The sequence below is a fragment of the Mesoplodon bidens genome (genome assembly GCF_964165515.1).
Source record: "Mesoplodon bidens genome assembly, chromosome: 18".
In the NCBI taxonomy this organism is placed as follows: Eukaryota; Metazoa; Chordata; class Mammalia; order Artiodactyla; family Ziphiidae; genus Mesoplodon; species Mesoplodon bidens.
Window position 1 is genome coordinate 48,181,813 of NC_138175.1, and position 20,945 is coordinate 48,202,757.

The window sequence follows — 20,945 nt, forward strand, 5'->3', positions numbered from 1 at the left end:
TGGGCCTTTACCTTTCAAGGTCTCAGTTTACCCTAGAAAAAGCAAGTGTGGGCTAGCATCCTATCCAGGATTTCTGTCTAGATTTCCACAGCCCCAGACCTCCTGCAGTCCCATGCCTGCACCAACAGCGATAACCTCCCCAGGGACCAGGGACTCATCCCACATGACAAAGCTCTTCCAGCACCCCTTCCCCAAACACCGTTCCCCACCACGCCTCTGAGGGCTGGGTGAGGGGAGCCGAGGGCCTGCAAACGCTCAGGCGGGAATGTGAGAAAGCTCTTTACTGGGGGGTACAGCAAGGAGGAGCAAGGCCATCTCCCCCTACCTGCCCCCACCCCCTCCTAGGGCCCTGGGGTGAGAGGGAATCTCCCCCTCCCCGCACTGGACCACCACTGTCTTTGGTACAATAAATAGAAAACAAGGGGAGAGAAGGGACCAAGGGTCCAGTCCTTAGTGGGGAGGTGAGCCTAAACCCCTCTCCTTGAACCCCTGCCCCAGGCCCCAATCAGTGCAGGCCTCACCCACCCCGGCTGGGTAGCAGCAATTCCAGTCAAGGGGAGAGATGAGGATGGGAGCCCAGGGCCCCCAGATTGGGTGTGGGGGGGGTATGGCTTCAGGAGGGGCCCCAGGGAGGGGGCAGGGTCATGAGCTGGCTGCCGTGCTCTGGGGTATACCACAGAGGCCCAAGTGCGGCCCCAGAGTGGCAGGGTCATCAGGGGGTGGGAGGGGTGGACGACCTCCTGTCATCCGAGTCCGGAGGGCTGAGGCAGCCGGGTGCTGGGGGGCAGGCGCTGGGTGAGGCTGGGAGCAGTCCGGAGGGCCGCCCACCAGGCTCACGTCCATCAGCTCCGGGGGTGGTGGCGAGGTTGGTGACGGGGGACGGCCAAGGCATCGGGGTTGAGGGGGTAACTGGGCCCCGGCCCCTGGCAGTGATGAGGCAGAGGCAGGGGCCTGATGTGTCTTGTGCGGCACATCACCCCCTGCCCAGGGGCGCAGTGGCTGGGAGGGCGGGACCTAAAGGAGCAAAGGAACAGTTGGTGATGGAGACCTAGGTCCTGAAGCCCCAGACACTCCACCACCCACTTCCAGAGTCCCCAAGGTCCCATTACCTGGGGGCTGTTCATCTCACAGTCAGTGATGGGGGGTCCAGGGCCCCCACAATATCGGTTGCTATAGCGGTAGGTCCGGTTGTCACTGGAGGAGCCACTGGAGCCTCCTGGAAGTGCCAGGGGAAGAGAGGAGAGGCCTTAAGTGAGGAAAGGTAGGCCTGAGTTTTCAGGTGGCTGAGTCTGGTTCATGGTCCAGGCCCAGGTCTGGGCTTTGAGGCCAGCACCCAGTCGAAGGATCAGACCCAATTTTGAGATCAGGGGTCAGAGTTCAGTTTGGGGTGTCAAAGTCATAACCAGTTTTAGACATCTGAACCCAAGCTCAGTTTCAGAGACCAAATCAGGGCCAGTCTGAGCTCGCCTACCCCACCCATTCTGGAGCTGAGGATCATGCAGTTTCATAGCTCTAGGTGAAGGCCCAGTGACAAGGCCCCCCCCAGATCAGGCCAAACCAGAGCTGCCCCAACCCCTGTTCTACCCCATCTGGCACTGAGCACCCACCAGAGCTGGAGATGGAGCTGGCGGTGCTGGAAGAGGGGCAGGTATCGAGGGGCGCGGGCGAGGTGGAGGCACTGCTGCCTGCCGGGCCCGTGTTGGTGGCCTCATCAGCCGTGCGGCGGAAGAAGCCATGCTGCAGAGCCCCCAGTGGGCTGATGCGGGCGGCGGGCTCATACTCCAGCATGCGCAGCACCAGGTCCTGGAAGCGGAGGTAGTCGGCGGGGCTGTGGCCCGGCTCCCCCGCCCGCCGGCCCCCGGGCCCGCCCGTCTGCACGCCCAGCACCTCCTGCAGCCGCCGTGTCCCGGGGCCCTGGTAATCCTGGCAGGGGGAGGTGGGAGGGGGGGCAAGAGAGTGGCCGTCAGTGGGCAGGAGGGGCAGGGAGACACACACGGGGAAACAGAGGCACAGGAGAGAGAGTGGAAAGAGAGGAGCTAAGAAGAGTTGTGGGGTAGGTAGTAGGAGAGATGGGGTGGGTGGGGGAGGAAGGAAAGGACAGACGGGATGGAGGGAAGAGGAAGGAAGGGAAAGACACAAGGGAGGGGAAGCAGGGAGAGAGGGAGGAGGGAGCCCCAAGTGTGAGAGTGAGGGGCCACCGGGGTAGGAGGAGCGGCATGGGGCAGGGGCCGCACCTTCCTGAGTTCCTTTGTCCTTCGCAGGGTCCAGCCACCCCCAGGCAGCCGCTCAAAGTACTTTCGAGCCTTGGGTGCCTGGTCCAGCATGGGGGCTGGTGGGATGCCCAGCACCTCCACAATCCGGTTCATCTGGTCCACCTGAGAGCAGGCAGGCAGTCAGGATGATCAGGCCGGCCAGCCCTCCACCCCCTCCAGCACACCCCCTCCTCAGGAGCACACCTCGTTGGAGCCACTGAAGAGAGGCTCTCCAGTGTGCATCTCCACCAGGATGCAGCCCAGGGACCACATGTCAATGGCCAAGTCGTAGGGTGTGCCCAGGAGCACCTCGGGCGAACGGTAGAAACGGCTCTGGATGTACTGGTAGATCTGGGGGAGGAGAGAGGGCAATAGTCAGAGGTCCCGCCTCCCCGACTTGCACCAGTGACACCCCCGCAGCTAGGAGGACTGACTAAGGACAGGTCTCCTGCCCCCAAAACTGGGGACAGGGGTCTCCAACCCTGATGTTATCAACACCAGCTTTCCAGGAGTCACTCTGCTGGCCTAATCTGATCCTGATCTCCATTTCTGCTGGCCTAATCCTGAGCCTCTCTTGGTCACCAGAGGCCAGGAGTCTGTAAACCTAGGCCCTTCCCGCCCTCCCAACTGGACACTTCAAACCACTACCAGCATCGTCTTAAATGCCAGCTCACAGGAAGCTGCAAAGCTCGAGCCCCGCCCCCTTCCATCCCCAGCTTTAAGAGCACAGGGTAAACAAAACTTTGCAAACTGCCACGCCAGGCTCAAAGCCACCCAACTCCTCCCGCCCCACTACAATCTGGCAGCCTCAAAACTGGCTTGTTCTCCCAGGCTCCACTCCTCTTTCCTTCCCGCAGTATACCGTGTGGCCCTCTCCTTCACCCACTGGCCCCACGCTCCGTACCCGCAGACACCCCCATCCCAAGCACTATCCCTCAGGCATCAGCCACTTCAAGCTGCACATTACGATCCAATCCCTTCCTAGCCTCGCCCCTTGGCCCCAGGCCACCAGTTGGCCCCGCCCACAGTCTGGCCACACCCACACCACTGGCCCCGCCCCGGGGCCGCACCCGCTGGCCAAGCTGGCAGGAGCTGCCGAAGTCCACGATTTTGATGGCGCTGCGCTTGGGGTTGCAGAGCAGGATGTTCTCGGGCTTGAGGTCGCAGTGAATGATGCTGAGCTCGGGCGTGGCCAGGAAGAGCAGCGCCGTGCAGAGCTGCTGCGCTAGCTTCCGCGTCAGGTTCAGCGAGACGCCACGGAAGTGCGTGTTGCGCAGGAGGTCGTATAGGTTGTAGGAAAGCAGCTCGAACACCAGGCACAGGTGGTTCCGGAACATGAAGTGCCGCTTCAGGTGCACTGCCGGGAAGAGGACGGAAATGGGCCGAGGGAGAAGAAACAGGCTCAGAGAGGGCCAGCGGCGGCCTGGGGCCCACGCTCATAAGGAGAGAGGCTGGAACCAGATCTCTGCTTCTGTCTCTGCTTCTGGAGCACAGGCCAAACTGTGGTGTGCCCACAGGTACCAGCTGCTAATCAGGATGTTTTTATATGTCTATAACTTGATTCACACAGGAAGTTAATCTTCTTTTCAAGTCTCTGTCAAACTTCCTGATTAAACCAAAGAGAAAGTTTCCATTTGGTGCTGATGGGTTTTTAACAGCATCCTACACTTCCTCATTTAATTTTATAATCTTGTTTTAGTCTCAGTTCTGTTTATTTTTGTGACAAGGGATGCTTGCTTTCCATTTACTGTAAGGTTGTATATTTTCCTTTGAAAAGAAACGCACTCCTTAAATCCACTTGCTTTTTCTAAGAGGAATCAGTGTACAGGAAAGAGGAAAAAGACTGGCATAGATGTTAAGAGTAAAGGCTCTGGAGTCCACTGCCTGGTCAAATTATAGCTCTACTGAGTACAAACACTGTGACCTTCTGCAAGTGACAGCACCTAAGTGCCTCTGTTTTTCCATCTCCAAGCTGTGGGCAATGATAATGGGGCTTCGGTGCGGGTTAAACAAGTGAGTTTATGTAAAGTCCTCACAACAGAGCCTGACCCTTAGTGAGCACCGGATAAACTCTGACCAGCATTCTCATGTGAATAGGGTAGACATCCTGAAAGCGACAGGAGAAATCACTGATGTCAGGGAATTACAGACCAAACCCTGCCCTGAAGACACCAGCCCCTTCCTGTGCCGAGGGTGACCCATCCCCAGGCAGCTCTGCCCCAGGCCTCACCTATATAGTACTTCATCTCTGTGTCATGCTGGTTCATCAGCTCCAGCAGCCGCAGCTCAATCTGGGCCTGGTTCAGGAAGGCCTTTTTGTTCTTGATGATCTTGATGGCCACCAGCTCCTGGGTCTGATGATCATAGGCTTTCACCACCTGTGACCACAGGCATGTCACAAAATGAGGGAATGGGGGCGTGGAGGACAGAGCCAGGTACCACCACTCTTCTCCCTCCAGTAAGGAGACCCACCAACGTCACCATCAGTAACACTAATAACTCAGTTTGAGTGCTCACCAACAGTCAGACATGAGTGTAAACACTGGACATGAGATAACACAACCACCTTATGTGGAGAGTCCTGTTATTTGCACTGTTTTACAGAAAAGGAAACGGAGGCACAGGTAACCAAGTGATTGCACTGGGGTGAGTGGCCCAGCACGGAACTTGAAGCCACTGAACCACTGGCTGTGTGGGTATCAGTGGGTGCCCGTACCTCCTAACCCCTGGATCAGGGCCGGGTGGGGGGCATCCCGCACCTGGCCGAAGGAGCCTTTGCCAATGAGCGAGTCAATCTCATAGCGCTCCAGCCAGCGCTCGCCACTGCGCACGATGTAGTCATGGTTGTCATCGTCATAACCGTGGTTCAGGACCTTTTTCTCCTTCTTGGTGCTCGAGTCCTGAGGTGGCACCTGCTGGGCCCGCCGCTTCTTCTTCGCATAGTATACCTGCCCGGCCGGCCGGGAGATGAGGACTGGTGAGTGACCGACGCCAGGACCCCTCGGCACCCAGCCGGTGTCCCCCACCCCCTGCCCACCTCATTGATGTGCTTGTAGGTCTTGATGAGGTCCACGGAGAGCTTGCGCAGCGGGGCCGAGGTCGCGTCTCGGAAGGCCAGGGGCAGCCTCCGCGGCAGTAGCCGCCCATCAGGCAATACCTGGGGGAGGCGGGGTGACGGGTGAGCACTGAGGACAGGCCTTCACCTCTGACCTCAAGGGGGGGAACTGCAATGGGCAGCTGGCTCATCATTTCCACACACATTATTTAGTTGGTCACTGTCTGACAACCCCACTGGAATAGAAACTCCCCAAGAGCAGAAACTTTATCTTGCTCTTGCTTTATCTCCTGTGCCTGGAGCGGGGCCTGGCACATAGTGGGTGTTCATGAGAAATTTGCTGAGTGAATGAAGTGAACTATTTACCCCTGATCTTTCATCACATACCTTTACTCTTTTCTAAACCTCAGTGGGAGAGATCGGATAGAAAACCTGGGCTCTGACCCTCCCAATCCTTCACCTGAGACCATCCATTTTGGGTATCCCATGTTGAGGAGCTCCCTATCTTGCTTTATCCTCATCCCTTGGGGCCTTCCTAACCCTCACCCCCCACTCTGTGCATCTTTGACCAGTTTTCTCATCCTAAGGATCTGGGATCTGGGTCCAGCACCCTAGACCTCCTGCTCCATCCTGCTTCCAGCTCTACCGTTTAGAGCCTTAACAGTCTACCCTTGAAGGTCTTTACCCTGCGCCCCCAGGCCCTGCTGGCTCCAAGACCCTGCAGCTCAACCTTCTTCCCTTTCAACCCCTCCAGATCTTTCACTCTGGACTTTTTTTTTCCCTTAATGAACATTTATTGAGTGCTTACTATGTGCCAGACACTGTTCTCAGCATTTCCAATTGCATTTCATTGACTTGTTTAATCCTCACAACAACCCTGTGAGGTAGGTATCATTATAGGCCCATTTGACAGAACAGGAAACTGAAACATGGAGAACCTAAGTAATATAACCGTGGTGCCAGGATTTGCACCCAGGCTCTCCAAACCCTGCCTCCACCAGCAACCCCTCTATACCTTCCACTCCCATGGCACCCTTCATGCTCCTGGGAGACTGTCTTGGGCAACCACACCATCTTTTCGGCCCCAAGATCCTTCTATCCCAGCCTCCCCCGACCCCCAGGCAGGTGAGGATCCAGCTGAACGCGTACCTGCGTGTGCTCCTGGGGCCCCGGGAAGCCAGAGAAGGGACCATGGCCCGGTGGGACGGCCATGGTGGGCTCAGAGGGCCGCAGGGGAGTGAGGCCTGGAGCGGGAGCCCGGCCGGGGGGCGCCTTCTCGCATCCTGCACCTCGGCTGCCACCGCCGCTGAGACCTGAGAGCGGGCGGGAGGTGGGGGAACAACATGGAACAAGGGGATGTGTTGGGCAGTACCAAGCGGGAAAGAGGCGGACAACACAGAGAAGGCAGGGCACAGAGTGAGGAAGAAAAGAGTACAACACAGCAGCAGGTGGCAATGAAGAGAGGGCACAGAGAGAAGTGGTAGAGGCGGGGCACAGCGGAGTCCCCAACAAATGATTACCAAATAAATGAAGTAGGCAGCACAAAGACAGGAACATGGAAAAGGGAATGATTGGGGAGCCAGGCAGGGATGTGGGCCATGACAGGAAAGGACAGAAAGACACGAATAATTGCGGGGGAGGAAGAGAAGAAGAGAGAAACCACAGACAGTATAGGGAGTAGGGTTCACTCTTCTCTCCCCATCTCTCCTCACGGCCCTCCCCAGGGCCCCTCACACGAGACCCTACCGTCCTGTAGTCTTCCCTGAACGTCATGACCTCATCGTACCACAGCAAGGTCCCTCCACTTCAAGATCTACCCTTCCCAGTTGGTCCCCTAGTCCAGAGAACTCTAAGATCCCCCCAAACCACATGAGAGTCTTCTAGGCCCCCTCCAAACCACAGAAGGGTCCTCAGGGATCTCCTGATCACACCAAGGTTTTCTGAGGATCCCTTCATAACAGGGTCCTAACCCTATAGCATTCTCACCCACCAGGGTACACCCTTCCCAGGGGACCCTCCCCACATGGTGTTAAGACCTCTTCCCTATCATTTCCTCCCACTGAGGACCACCCCTCCGTAATTTCCCAAACGATATTCCAGTTCCCCCATGCCACATCAGGGCCCTTCCCCACATTACTCCAAGCCCCCGCCCACCCCCAATCAAGGCCCACTCCTTCTGATGGAAGCAAGGGGGAGGCGTTCCTTCCTACGGTTTAGAGTGGATGGTCCTTGTCTCCCCTACCCTGGCTCCTACCCCCACCCTCCCTAATCGTTTTTCCTGTCAGGGCCCTTTCTCCAGTCACTCCTCTACACCAGCGTCAATCCACAACTGTGCCCATTCCTAGAAGGCCCCCATAGGTAAATTCCCCAAATATCACAGAGTTCTCCCCTTCCAGAGCATCTATCATACCCAAATCCTCTCCCCACGGACCTTCTCCCATGTCAATCCTCTTCCCCTATGCCAAGCCTTGCCACTCCACGACCCCTCCTCTCTCTTGGAGCTCCCCCACAAAACAATCTCTTCCTCGGGGCCCTCCCACACCAGGACCCTCTCTCCCAGCCCCCACCCCCTACCCAGGTCGGGGTTGGCGTGCCCACGGGGGGCTGGGGCGCGGTGGGGCCCCCAGTGGGGTGGGCGAGCGGCCAGCATGGCGACGGTGTCTGTGGTGAGAAGACGGCCGCCTGTCCCGGCCCGGCCGGCCCGGCAAGCCCCGCGGCGGGGAGGACAAGCGGGACAGGCGGCTCGGTGGGTGACAACAGCAGCCGCCGCCCCGCCAAGGGCGGGGAGAGGAGGGGACGAGGGTCAGCCCGGGGCACGCGGGGGAAGGGGAAAGCAGGTGGACGGGGGAGGGGCGGGTTAACCCTCACCCCGCCAGCACCGCCCCGCGCAGCCACCCGCCCCAGGGGACCCCAGCGTCCCGCCCCCCACCCTGGAGGCCCGCCGGGGCCAGCGGAGCCCCGGCGGGCGGGGCCGGACAGAGCTTGGCAGTCCACACCTACGATGGCAACAACCTTGCCATTGGCCGCTGCTGCCAAGAGCTCAACCAATTACAGTCCAGGACAGCTGTTGCTAGGCGACGAGGATGCGGCCGGCGGAGCCGAGCCCAAACAAAGAGCGGGAGCGAGGCCCGGCTACCCCCTCCCAGTCTCCCTCCCAAGACTGCTACCTCGGGGCTCGGCCCCTTCCAGGAATCCGACTAAGAATAGCCAGGCAAGGCCTTCACCTGCCCACCGCCCCCCTCCTCTTCTCCCTCGGCCTCATGCTAAATCTCGCGGCGACGCGGGCAGGGCGGGTCCCGTACTACCCCCCTCCCGAGAGCGCGTGCTGCCCCGCCCGTAGCCGCGTCGTTACCTGAGGGCGCGGGCAAGGGAACTCAAACTGCCCGGGAAGCCCGAGCTCAGTCCTGCCCACTGGCTGAAGATATCCGGCAGACGCGGCGAGCCAGGGCCCCGATTACCCAGTAATGCCACCAGCAAAATGGCGACCACAACAAACCGCCCCCCCCGCCCCGGACTCCGCCTCCTGCCCCCCCAATCTGTTTCCCCCTCACGTGACCCAGGGAAACACTCCGCGCCTGCGCTCAGAAGAGCTTACAGGGATCTACACGCGGGGAGCAACCAACCCCGCCCAAGCCCCGAAATACGTTACGGCTGCGCAGGAGGCAGCTACAGTAGGAGCATGCGCTGTATGACCGGATGAGAACGCCCGCCCCCACCACCACGCAAGTTGACTGAGGGCGCATGCGCCCTGTTGATAGAGGTCGCCAAGCAATCAGGGGCAAAGGGAGATGAGTCTTTTAATAGAAAAACACACGTGTAACAGTAGCAACACAGTCTGTCTCGCGATCCTGATGGCGCTGGGCTTCAGTTCTTCACCTTGGGGGGTGGCCTGTGAGAGGAAAGAGATGAGGGGACTCAGAGCTCATCACCACTGTGGGGGACTCCTAACAAGTACTGACTGGACCCCCTGCTCACCTGTACACACCCACGACCACAGCGTGGTCTCTTTCGTATGGCTCTAGCGTCAACTGCTCCTGGGGCTTCATGTTCTCCTGCTGCATCTTTTTCACTTCAGAGGCAAACACGGCCTCTGCAGAGGCTGTGGAGTCAATGCAGTTGGCCTGCAGAAGAGAGAGGATTTGAAGTCCACAGCAAGGCTTTGGGCTGTTTTCCCTTTTTTGTGCTTCTTTAAACCAGTAGAATTTGTTTTCATTGGAGACTAGGCTTTGGGAATGTAGGGAAAGACTTCGTTAGATAAATTTTCAATTTGGTTTGGATTGGAACAGGAAGCCTTCAACAGAGCCCTATTTATCTAAAAGCCAGTGTTTAAATCTTACACTCCGGGTTTGTTTTTCTTTTTTCTACTTCCTCTTCTTTAACAATAGCAATAATGCAGCTGAGAATACTAAAACAAATGCAGCAAAGGCTGCAAAGAACAATGGTGAATCTGGATGAAGACAATGGAGAGGCCTCTGAACTTCAAAATGAAACATGTTTTAAAACGCACCTAGCACTTATCTGGTATTTATTTTACACCAGGTTCTGTTCTCAACACTCCATACATATTGAGACATTTAGTCCTTACATCAACACTAAAAGAGATAGGACTCACATTGCTATTTTGCAAGTGAAGAAACAGGCATATAGGTTAGGTAACTTGATCAAAGACACACAGCAAGATGCAATTCAAACTCAAGATACTCAGACTCAGCGATCATGCACTTAATCGCTACAGTCTATGGCCTCTTTAAATTCTAAGCGTTTTACTCTTGCAGACATTTTTCATTATGTGCTATTTGATTGGGTGGCTTATAGGGAGCTGGGAATACACTGACTGGATTGGGGGATGGAGGCCCCCTTGTTTTGACTGGCTGCTTGGCAGTTACAGATAAAGAAGATACTGCCACCCCATCTTAGGACTCCTCTAAGCCCCGCACCTTAATGGAAATCACAAAGTGTCCTCCATTACGCAGGAAGGTGTGGGCATTCAGGGCTACAATCCGCGTCTGATCTGGCTGGGCCACGTCAGCAAAGATCACATCCACCATTGCTAGGGAGAAACAAGTAGCGGTTAAAAGCTGGATCCCCCAGATCTTCCCAGCTCCTCCCATGGGGCCTGCGCCCCAACACCAGCAGGTTCCTGGCAGAATCTTCCCTGTCTCCAGTCTCACTTCCCCCCGTTGATCCCCCTCCCTCCACAGTGCCCCCAAGATGGGTCCAAAACCCACAGTCACACCATTCATTCATTCTTCTTGTAAACTGTGTTGCCACCTACTCTGTGGCCAGCCCTGGGCCGGGAGTGGGGGACAGAGAGACGAGTCAGACCCGGACCCTCCCCTCGAGATGCTCCCGGGTCTGGGGGGGAGACAGACACGTCATCAAAAAGACAAGTAAAGGTGAGCACTTACAGGCAAGAGCGTCTGCAGGATTGTCAAATGAAAACAAGTTGCAGGACAAAGGGTAAGGTATGAATGCACAGGGGAAAAAACTCACGGAAAGAAAAACCAGGGGGAATGCAAAGTAGTATTTTTAAGGCAGAGTGATTAAAAAAATAAATAAAATAAAAACCTTTAAAAAATGAAAAGATGGTGTAATGAAAACTGACTTTTTTAAAATCAGGAAAAGCAGACATCAAATTGTTCATATTGGTTACCTCTGGGGGTGGTTTATAATGCGCTCCATTTTTACACTATGCTTCTGAATTTGTTTTTAAAACAAAGTTATTTACATTCACAATGGGCCCCTCTGGGCCAGGCCGTACTCCGTTTGTGCTTTCTGGGTTATGATCTCCCCAGACGGTGCTGATGAGGACCGTCGAAGCAGGCTTTTATGCATAAGTCAGGGGTAGTATAAAAGGTACCACATTTTTGTTTTTGTTTTGTTTTGCGGTACACGGGCCTCTCACTGTTGTGGCCTCTCCCGTTGCGGAGCACAGGCTCTGGACGCACAGGCTCAGTGGCCATGGCTCACGGGCCCAGCCGCTCCGTGGCATGTGGGATCTTCCCGGACCGGGGCATGAACCCGTGTCCCCTGAATCGGCAGGCGGACTCTCAACCACTGCGCCACCAGGGAAGCCCAAAAGGTACCACGTTTTGCAGGGAGGCAGGAAGTACTGGGGTGGGGGAGATTAGGGGGAGGGGCAGGAGATTGGAGGAAGGGAGGTTGGCCCTCCAGACATCCCAGACCCTGAAGCAGGACTGCCACCTCCACAGCCTCACCTGGCTCCCCCGACCCTTTTCATTTCTGCAGACTCAAGAGGCCTATTCATCCACTCCAATTCCATCCAAATCAGGGCTCTGGAGGCCTCTTCCAGGAAACCTGGAGTGGCCTGTCCTACCCCACCCGAGCCAACCCCAGATCCCTCACCGATGAGCATGCGGTATTTGTGCGGGTGCCGAGCATCTTCAATGACAGGAATAATGTTGGTCCTCTTCTTGGCCAAGTTAATGAGGTCACGGCCAGAACGGTGGGAGAACTCAACTGCATAGACCAGACCGTCCTAAAATAAATCAAAATCAAACAAAAACAACAATGATACTAGTTCTCATGTACGGAGTGCCTATTTTGGCCCATATACTGCATGCATCTCTTCAAATCCCCAAATCAAAACCCTACCATTTAATGACTTGTTATCATTTTAGATGAATAAACTGAGGTCCAAGGGTTATTCAATCCTGCTTTGCCTGATCTGAGAGCCCAGGCCCCCAATTCAGGCTTAAAATGAGGAAGCTAGGGCACAGAGATGACATCGTAACAGCTAAGAATATTTGTAACGGGCCAGGCACTGCTCTTGGCACTCTACAGGATTTAACTCATTTATCTTCACAATGACCCTATTTTCCAGACGGGTAAACTGAGGCTCAGAGAGGGACAGTAACTTGCTAAAAGCCACTTCACTGTTAAGTGAAGTGCCAGAGCCTGGGGTTTTTAACCACTAAGTTACACAGCCTACAGCCTTGTAGCTGAGTGAGGGGTCATGAAGTGAGATGCATGGGTGCCCTCTCAACGGGGAGCCTGTCCAGCCACACAGAAACACAGGCCCAGAAACTGACATCTTCTGTTCTTTCAAGAGAAACCAGAAGACCAGATTTGGGGGGGTATCCATTTTTAAAGAGGGCAACCAAATCAAACGTACTCTCAGCTCTGGGCCCCTCTATCACTGGTCACCCCGATACCCACGCCCCTTCCCTCCAGGCCGAGAACTCAGGAGTGAGGCTGAATGAGGCTTTGGAGACGATGTGGTTCAAGCCGCTCCTTTCACTCACAGGCACTGTGACCAGGAAGGGCCTGGCTCCAAGCCACACGGTGCAGAGAAGTGGCCAGGGCCTCTGACTTCCAGGCTGGCAGAGGAGGTGGCCTTTCCCTCCCTCCCACCCCTTCCTGCCCCCATCTGTCTACTCACCGGGCCTACGATATCAGAGACGTGAGAGACGGTGGTGCCCGAGGCAGCCCCAAGGTACAGCACCTTGGCCCCTGGCTTGATGTGGATCTGGTCCACGCCGCCCAGGATTGCTGCCGCCAGCTTGGAACGGAAGGGGTTCCAGGCGCGGTACTCAATTTTGTCATCTCCCTCCTGGGCCGGGAGAGATGGGGACAGAAGTCAGTGCCAGGCTCTTCTGCAAGACCGCACCGCTCTTAACTCCTGGGTCCTCAAAAGGGACTGGGCGCCCAATCATTGTACAAGAAACGAACGTGGGTACACGTCTGTGGCCACGGCAGAGGCAGGGCCTGCCCTCTCGTGGAGGTTCCTGACTCAGGGGCAGCGACAGGGACAATAAACAAACAAGATCATCCCGGGTAACAGCAAGGCAAGACCTATGCGTTCATTCTATAAACACTGACCGTGCCCCTGTGCTTAGGAACTGGGGAAACACAGTGAAGGGGACAAAGGCCTCGCCCTCAAGGATGAGGATACGCTGAACTGACTAACACACATGGCATAATAGCTAGTGACGGGGCTAAGGAGAAAAGATCAAGCCAGGAAGGAAGATGTGAAGTATGGGGAGCAGGGCGAGGGCAGGTGAGAATGAGAAAGGGTGGCCAGGGAAGAGCCAAGGAGGAGACATGTGACGCAGACCTGAAGCTGAGGGGCCACTCAAATTATCTGGGGAAGTGCATTCTAGGCAGCAGGAAAGCCAGCAGAAAGGCGGTGAGGGCAGCTTTTGATAGACAGGGTGGTGCAAGGGGGCCTGGTGAGAGAGACAAGGTGACACCTGCCCAGAGCTGCTGGTGATGAAAAGGAACCAGCCATGCACAGCTGGGAGGACAGTGTTCCAGGCAGAGGGAACAGCAAGATTGTCATTGTAGCTGGAAGACACCAGGTTAGGGGGACAGTGGGAGGAGACAGTGGGGAGGGGGGCGCTAGAATGTGCAGGGCCTTCCAGGCCACACCGAGGACTCGGGACTTTAACCTGAAGGCAGCGGGACATCACGGAAGGTATCTGAGGAGGGGGGTGCATGATCTGACTTATGGATTAAGATGATCCCCTGGCTGTCACGTGGAGGACGGACGGTGGGAACAGGGAGACCAGGCAGCCGGTTACACCGTCAGCTTGGGGCTCTGGTGGCTTAGCCAGGCGCCCAGGTCTCACCGAAATCGAGACTCTCTTCTCTCCATAAACCGATTCTCCAGGGACCAGATTCTTGGTGACCAGTGCATCTTCCTTTCCTCGACAAATGAAGACACCTGGGTGAGGGGATCAGAGCAGGGGTGAACACCCCAGCGGGCCACACCCCACCCCTAACCCCAGGGGGTTCCCTGCCTTCCTCACTCACCCTCATGCCGATGAGGCTCGACCATCACATTCTTCCCCGACTGGTTTCCTTTTTTCCCTCCCCGACCACGACCCCGACTGCCACCAGACTGGAACCCGCCACCTACAAGGCAGAGATGCAGTGAGAGCGAGACCCCACGATGCTTCCCTCCCCGCTCCCCAAGCCCAGGGAAAGCCCCCTCCATCACCTCTTCCTCCTCCTCCTCCTCCTCCTCCTCTCCCACGGCCCCTAAAGCCTCCGCCTCGACCTCGGCCCCCGCCAAAGCCTCCACGGCCTCCGCCAAAGCCTCCACGGCCTCCGCCGCGACCGCCACGGTCACCAAAGCCACCTCGGCCACTGAAGCCGCCCCCACGGGGGCTGAAACCTGTGGTGGAAACAGAAACACCAGGCCACAATAGTGAGAGGCCCGCGTACGGCAAAAAAAAAAAAAAGAACGGTTTTCAAACTCCTACACCATGAGTTGTTGACCTCTGGTCTCCCGCTCCCTCTGCAGTCTACTGCCCACACAGCAGCTGGTGACTGACCTTTGCAAAACAGCAAATCAGCTCTCATCATTCCCCTGCCCAAATCCCTTCAAAGGTTTTCCATCACATTCTAAATGAAATCAAAATTCCTTTCTCTGCCTTCCAAAGCTAGAAATCGGTGGGTCTCATCCTTGCCCAGTGCTGTTGCTTAGATTCTCATGTTGTGGCCTCTCCCGTTGCGGAGCACAGGCTCCGGACGCTCAGGCTCAGCGGCCATGGCTCACGGGCCCAGCCGCTCCGCGGCATGTGGGATCCTCCCGGACCAGGGTCCGAACCCGTGTCCCCTGCATCGGCAGGCGGACTCTCAACCACTGCGCCACCAGGGAAGCCCCATGGGGCTTTTTAAAGTTCCCCAGGTGACTCTAATGTGCAGCCCAAACAGAATCACCACCATTGGGCTTGGCTTTTGCTGACTTTTCTGACCTTATTCTATGTTGGGTCCCGTGCTCTTCCTCCCCAAGAACAAACTTCGCTTTCCAGTTTCTAAACCTTGAGCATCTCCTGTTCCCACTGCCTGGGTCCAGAGGACATTGCTTGACCCACCCACCCCACTGCACTCAGGTCTCTGACTGAATATTCCTTCCTCAGAAGGGCCTTCTCTGGCTACCTGACCTTTACTCTGCTTGCTTTTTCTTCCTATCAGTTATCATACATGGCATCTTAAAGATTATTACTGCCTGCCTCTCCTACCAGAATCAAGCTCCAAATGGACAGAGATGTTTGTTTTGGACATCACTGCATCCTGCATAACACCTGGCACAAGTATGGGCTCAACAGATAGTAAATGGGCTGATAACTCTTAAACCCCTGGGTTCTGTCTCAGGAAGAAAACACCCTCTCTGTTCATTCAGGAAGCAGGTGATCAGATGGTGACCAGAGCCCCAGTCCCTCCCTCAGGCAGCTCATGTATTGACTACAGGGAGACGGCCATGTCATTCACGACCCTAGAGAGAAGGGAAGGCCTGTGGGTATCCTGAGAAGTTCACCTGTAAGAAGCAGATTTGGAAATAACACAGTGTCCACCTCGCAGAGTTGTAAAGATTAAATGACAATACACCCAGAGCACTTAATATGCTACCTTGCACACAGTTTGAATATATTATTCAAACTCAGGAGAATGAATCCCTCCTCCTTCCTACTTAGGGGAGAAACCACTAGGCCTAAGAGACCCTCAACACAGGCCTGATAGAACAGAGACCCAGAAAGTGTGGGCACGGCATGGGGCACAGTGGGCATGATACTCAAAACATATCTCAATCCATTTCAGGTCCTGGGGTTCTTAGTAAAATGTACTGAAAGTACCCACTCCTCAGAAAAACGCACATTCACATACCTTTTTCTATAAGTTTTGGCTGGAGGGTCCACAGACCCCCTCCCCCACCCCAGTGTAAAACTGCTCTCCTGCCACAGCCTCCCCCATCTCAAAACTGGAAACTCTACCCCTCCAGTTACACACGCCAAAACCCTTCATTGTCCTTGACCCCTCTCTCTCACACCCACATACAAGCTGTTGGCTCTATCTTCAAAATATATTCCCCGACAATTTGTCAGCCAGGTCCATTGCTACCACCCTGGTCCAAGCCACATCATCTCCTAGTAGATGATTGCAACACACTTCCCACTGATGTGTCTACTTTCACTCTTGTTCCCCTAAAGTCTTTTGCACACAGAAGCAAGGAGGATCCTTTTAAAGGTCTCAGTCAAGTCTGACTGACATCAGGTCCCCGCTCAAAATCTCCCAAAGGCTTCCTCTCTCAACCAGACTAAAATCCTCGCTAAAGAGCTGACTCCGGACAACTTCTACAGCTTCTTATCCTAACACAGTGAGGGAAGGGATGGGAAGGCGTATCCTCCATTCCTGGGACAATCAGAGCACAGGATGCCTGCAGGCTTGCCAGGGTCTCAGTGGGAGACACACTGCCTGGCACTTCCTATTCCACCAGTAGATCCGTAAACACTGAAGAGAAAGGGAACTTGGGAGGGTGCATGGACCCACAAATTCTGCCCCCCCCAGATGACCCCATCTCTCCACAGGCTGAAGAGGGGGGGAAGGAAGGAAAAAAGAAAACCAGTACTAGAAAACAGACCCTTTCAGTCACGGCAGAAGATTTCCCCAATTCCAGGGGAGCAAGCTGTGGGGAGGGGAGAGGGGCTCGGCCTGATTCAGGAAGAGCTGAGACACCAGGGAGAAGGACCCTAATTTTGCTCCCCTTGCGTAGAAAGATAAAGCTAACAATTAGAGAAAATACTACTATATGTCAAGCACCGTGCTATATGAGACATAACTGCAAACTGTAACACTGTGTAAGTTTAAAGGGTACAATATGTTGATCTGATACACATATATTGCAAAATGATTGCCACCATGTGCTATTTTTTAACATGCTCTCACTAAATTAGAACTGGGTGCCATTTTATTGATGAGATAACTGAGGCTCAGAGAGGTAAAGCCACTTGCCCAAGGTCACACAGTAAGTTAAGCATAGTTAGGATTGAAACTTTGAACTGAGGCCCTTCTGCTGTCAAAGCCAGGACCCTCATCATTCCACTAGGAGGGAGGTGTGGAGGGTTCATCAAAATCTCGAGTAAAATCGGAATGAATAAAACCACTCACGCCCTGTGATTACCTCCCTTGCCCACCCCACGATAATCCTATACTGGGCGTGTGAAGTTTCACCTCACCTCTCACCGCGAGTTGAGAATCACTAGGCCCAGGAGCTCCACTCCATTCTCAGGGACCCGCCCCCCTCCGGAGAGTAGAGAGCGGGAAAGTGGGCCAGGGAGGGCAAGCCGGGAATACTCATCTGTGCCGGCCCTCTCTGAGAAGCTAGGTTTGGAGCCAAGGGTACTGTTGTTGCGGCAGCGACTGGGGAGCATAGGGGGTCCTAGAAGACCCAGCCCCCGCACCCAAGACCGGGGGCTCTCCGCCTCCCAATCAGGACAAATTCCCAAATCCCACGCCCAGAGATCCAAGACCCCACATGCCTGGATCTAGATTCTGGTTCAGTACCCTCGACTGCCGCCCGCGGCCCAATATCCAAGACCCCTAATGACTGCCTCAATGAAACGAATCCCAGTTCAGGACACCCCCAATTCTACGCCCAAGACTCTCTACTAACGACCGTGACCTCTGAGAAGTCAATCACAAACCTCTACACCAGGAACCCGAACCCCAGGCTCAGGTTCGATCACAGGGCGGAACCAAGCCCTCCCATCCCCACAAGAGACCGGAACAAGACCCCTTCCTCACAAGAGACCGGATCCGGGGCTCAGAATCCTTGCCCCCCGGCCAGGACCCCGCCCCTCCGTTCCGGCCTGGCACCCCGATCCCCGTCGGATCCCAGTCCTGAGCTCCGACCCCAACCCCGGCCTCCACCTGGCTTCATAGCGAGCGTGGAGCTGCACGGCTCAGTAATCTGCGGCTTCCCCGGGTCCACGCGCCTGAGGCTTCCGCACGTGGAAAGGAGCGCACGCGCGCGGCGACGTACACTGCGTGATGCAACCACGCAGCCCCGCCCCTCGGAGCCTCAGCCCCACCCGGAGCCTGGTGTGCGCGCTGTGGGCGGAGATTTCTGGGCCTCTCAGGGCACCGCCCCCTCGACCGTCCTTGATGCTGCCTTGACCTGTGCAGCGTTCGCTGTCCTAAATACGCTCCCCACTTCCCTTTAACTGGTGCGATCACCCCAGTAATCAGGGCTTATCCCCAAACTTTCGCACGGGCTATGCCCTCTGCTTCTCTTCTCTATTCCTAGTTAGCTCCCTAAGATTCCCTCTACACTCAAAAGCCTTCCCTGATCCATTTCCATCCCCAAGAACAAGGGCCGACTCTGGACTCCCATTCATACATTGGAAAAGCATTTGTTGTGCGCCTGAATGTACCAGACACTGTTCTAGGCCCTGGGAATAGAGTAGGGAACAAGACACACAAATCCTGGAGCTCATCTTCCAGTGGGGGAAACGGACACCAGACACGCTATTAAAAGCACGCTGAATGATAGACGGCGATAAGTGCTTTGGAGAAAATAACAGGCAGGGAAGGGGGATAGGGACTGGTGCTGGGATGGGGGGTGTGGGGTGTGTATGTGTGTGAAACTGCTTACGAGGTGGTCAAGGAACGCATCCAGTGACTTTTCTTAAAAATCAATTAATTAATTAATTAATTTTGGGCTGCATTGGGTCTTGGTTGCTGTGCGCGGGCTTTCTCTAGTTGCAGTGAGCGGGGACTACTCGTTGCGGTGGCCTCTCCTGCTGCGAAGCACGGGCTCTAGGCGCGCGGGCTTCAGGAGTTGTGGCACGTGGGCTCAGTAGTTGTGGCTCATGGGCTCAGTAGTTGTGGCACACGGGCTTAGTTGCTCTGCGGCATGTGGGATCTTCCCGGACCAGGGCTTGAACCCGTGTCCCCTGCATTGGCAGGTGGATTCTCAACCACTGTGCCACCAGGGAAGCCCCATCTGGTAAGGAGTGAGGCATGCTCCTATCTGGAGGAAGAAAGTTCTAGGCAGCTAGGATTTTAGGTGCAAAGACCCTGAGGCAGGAAAAGTAAGGAGGGTTGTAGAAACACTGAGGAATGTGGTCGAGACAGAGTGAGGAGGGGAGAGTGGGAAGAGATGAGGGCAGGGAGGTTAACAAGGCAAATTATGTGGGGCCTTGGGGTGAGAACTTTGACTTTTACTCTGAATGAGATGGAGGGTCCTGAACAGAGAAGGGATATGATCTGACTTGGGTCACTCTGGCTGCATGTGGGAAACAGAGTGAGGGAGCGGGGTGGGAGCAAGAAGACCAAGGAGGGGCCTGCTGCAGTGGATCAGGTAGGAGACAGGATGGACCAGATCAGGATGCAGGCAGAGGAAGGAGGGAGGAGGGAGAAGATTCTGTGTAAATATTGAGAATTTTTTGGTAATTTTATAATTTGAATATTCATCCTCATATTCATTCCACAAAGCAAAACACGTGCTACTAAGAGAAGTTACTAACAACCTCCAGGAGAATCCACTGGTCTGGTCTGTTCATTGTTGTATCACTTTGTACCCAGAACAGGGCCTGGCACACAGTGGGTGCTCAGTAAATGTTTGTTGAAGGAACGAATGAACCTATGCTATCTTGAGTTCTCTGTGAAGGGTCTCAGAAACATTCCTGAAAATTTGTTTACATATTAAGATGGAAAATCTGCTGAGTCTATGCTGGATTTCCAGGAGCTATGTAATAATTCAAATGGCTCCAATTCAGGGTGATGTTATCTACTACTGATGGATTTTACTGTTCGCCTTCCAATTAAAAATGTTTTTTTTTCTAAAGGATGAAAATCCTCAGCGTACAGTGCAGACTGTATTCTAGAATCCTGGCACCATCTCCTGGGTCTGAGGTATTTCACCTGCCAACTTGCAACCTGAAATGGCCACTACCAGTGAGTAATTAGGGGGTGCCTTCTGGTTTTGTGCTGGGGGCACAGTGGTGACTGAAAGAGTCCAGGCTTCCTGGAGCTTCCAGTCCCCTGGTCCTCAGACAGTGGCAGCCCAGAGGGGTCAGGGCCAGAATGGGGGAAGTACAGGCAGAATGGTCAGGGCTGGGATGGAGGAAGCACTGAGGGCTTTATCGGATGTCCCCCATGTCCTCTGAACCTTCCTTTTACCTTGCTGCTCTGACCACAACCTAGTTCTCCCATGAAGACATGCCTTTCCATGCAGCCCTTCTAAGCAGAGGCTGTTTTCTCTTCCTCAGCCTTCATGCCCCCTGGGCCTGTAGATAGCATAAGCTCCTCCATGCTGCCTCTAAACCATTCTCTGCCTCTTCTCTAAGCCCCTAACTTTGAAGTTTATACACGGCACCTGCTCCCATTCTTGTAACCAGCTTTATCAACTCCCAAGTCACTGCACCTCATTGCATCTTTTTAGCTCCAGGCTCACTGCCACACAAGCTGCTCCTCTCATAATTCTTGGTGATTTCCAAATTCAGGTAGATGAACCTTTGATCCTTCTGGCCTCTCGATGCCTTGACTTCCTCTTCTCTAGCGATCTCGTCCTCCACCCAACACTTCCTTCCCACACTTAGACTATGTGCTGGGGACACAATGGTGACTGTGGCAGCCCCGAGATCCCAGGCCAGTGGGGGAGAAAGGCCCACCCCCATACAGTGGCAACCCCAAAACCACAGCCCCTGCAGAGTCTCAGTTCCATGCATCTCACTGTCTGCCCATCACCTCCTGTCTTTCCAGCTCACTCCCTCTAAACCTATTGCTCCGAGGATCCTTCACCCCCACAAGCTGACCTCCTTTTCCCTGCCCCTCACCCCCTTGGGACCACAGTACTCACCACCCAGCCCGATTCCTCATCCAGTGTTCTC

The 20,945-nt window shown here is 55.1% G+C and overlaps 2 protein-coding genes across 6 annotated transcripts; both read right to left on the reverse strand.

The window, feature by feature from the left end:
* Positions 1–266: 266 nt before the first annotated feature.
* On the reverse strand, positions 267–8,807 carry DYRK1B (dual specificity tyrosine phosphorylation regulated kinase 1B). Of its 5 annotated transcripts, none has more exons than XM_081215847.1 (11): positions 8,660–8,807; positions 6,457–6,620; positions 5,290–5,409; positions 5,012–5,200; positions 4,483–4,630; positions 3,323–3,609; positions 2,457–2,603; positions 2,235–2,375; positions 1,608–1,923; positions 1,110–1,216; positions 267–1,014 (listed from the first exon to the last, which is right to left on the reverse strand). In XM_081215847.1, exons 2-11 carry the CDS (start codon positions 6,517–6,519, stop codon positions 643–645), a joined length of 1,890 nt encoding a protein of 629 aa, XP_081071973.1. In that variant the 5' UTR covers positions 6,520–6,620; positions 8,660–8,807; the 3' UTR covers positions 267–642. The 5 variants fall into 5 exon arrangements, with proteins under 5 accessions (XP_081071973.1, XP_081071972.1, XP_081071971.1 ...); XM_081215846.1 differs by lacking the exon at positions 8,660–8,807 and adding an exon at positions 7,882–8,264; XM_081215845.1 differs by lacking the exon at positions 8,660–8,807 and having other exon boundaries at positions 1,608–1,803; positions 1,888–1,923; positions 6,457–6,867.
* Positions 8,808–9,087: 280 nt separating this feature from the next.
* Positions 9,088–18,094, reverse strand: FBL (fibrillarin). The gene is made up of 9 exons (XM_081216508.1): positions 17,983–18,094; positions 14,270–14,446; positions 14,083–14,184; positions 13,899–13,993; positions 12,710–12,880; positions 11,674–11,806; positions 10,245–10,357; positions 9,283–9,428; positions 9,088–9,196 (listed from the first exon to the last, which is right to left on the reverse strand). The coding sequence occupies exons 1-9, from the start codon at positions 17,990–17,992 to the stop codon at positions 9,172–9,174; spliced, it is 972 nt and encodes a 323-aa protein (XP_081072634.1). The 5' UTR covers positions 17,993–18,094; the 3' UTR covers positions 9,088–9,171.
* Positions 18,095–20,945: the final 2,851 nt, after the last annotated feature.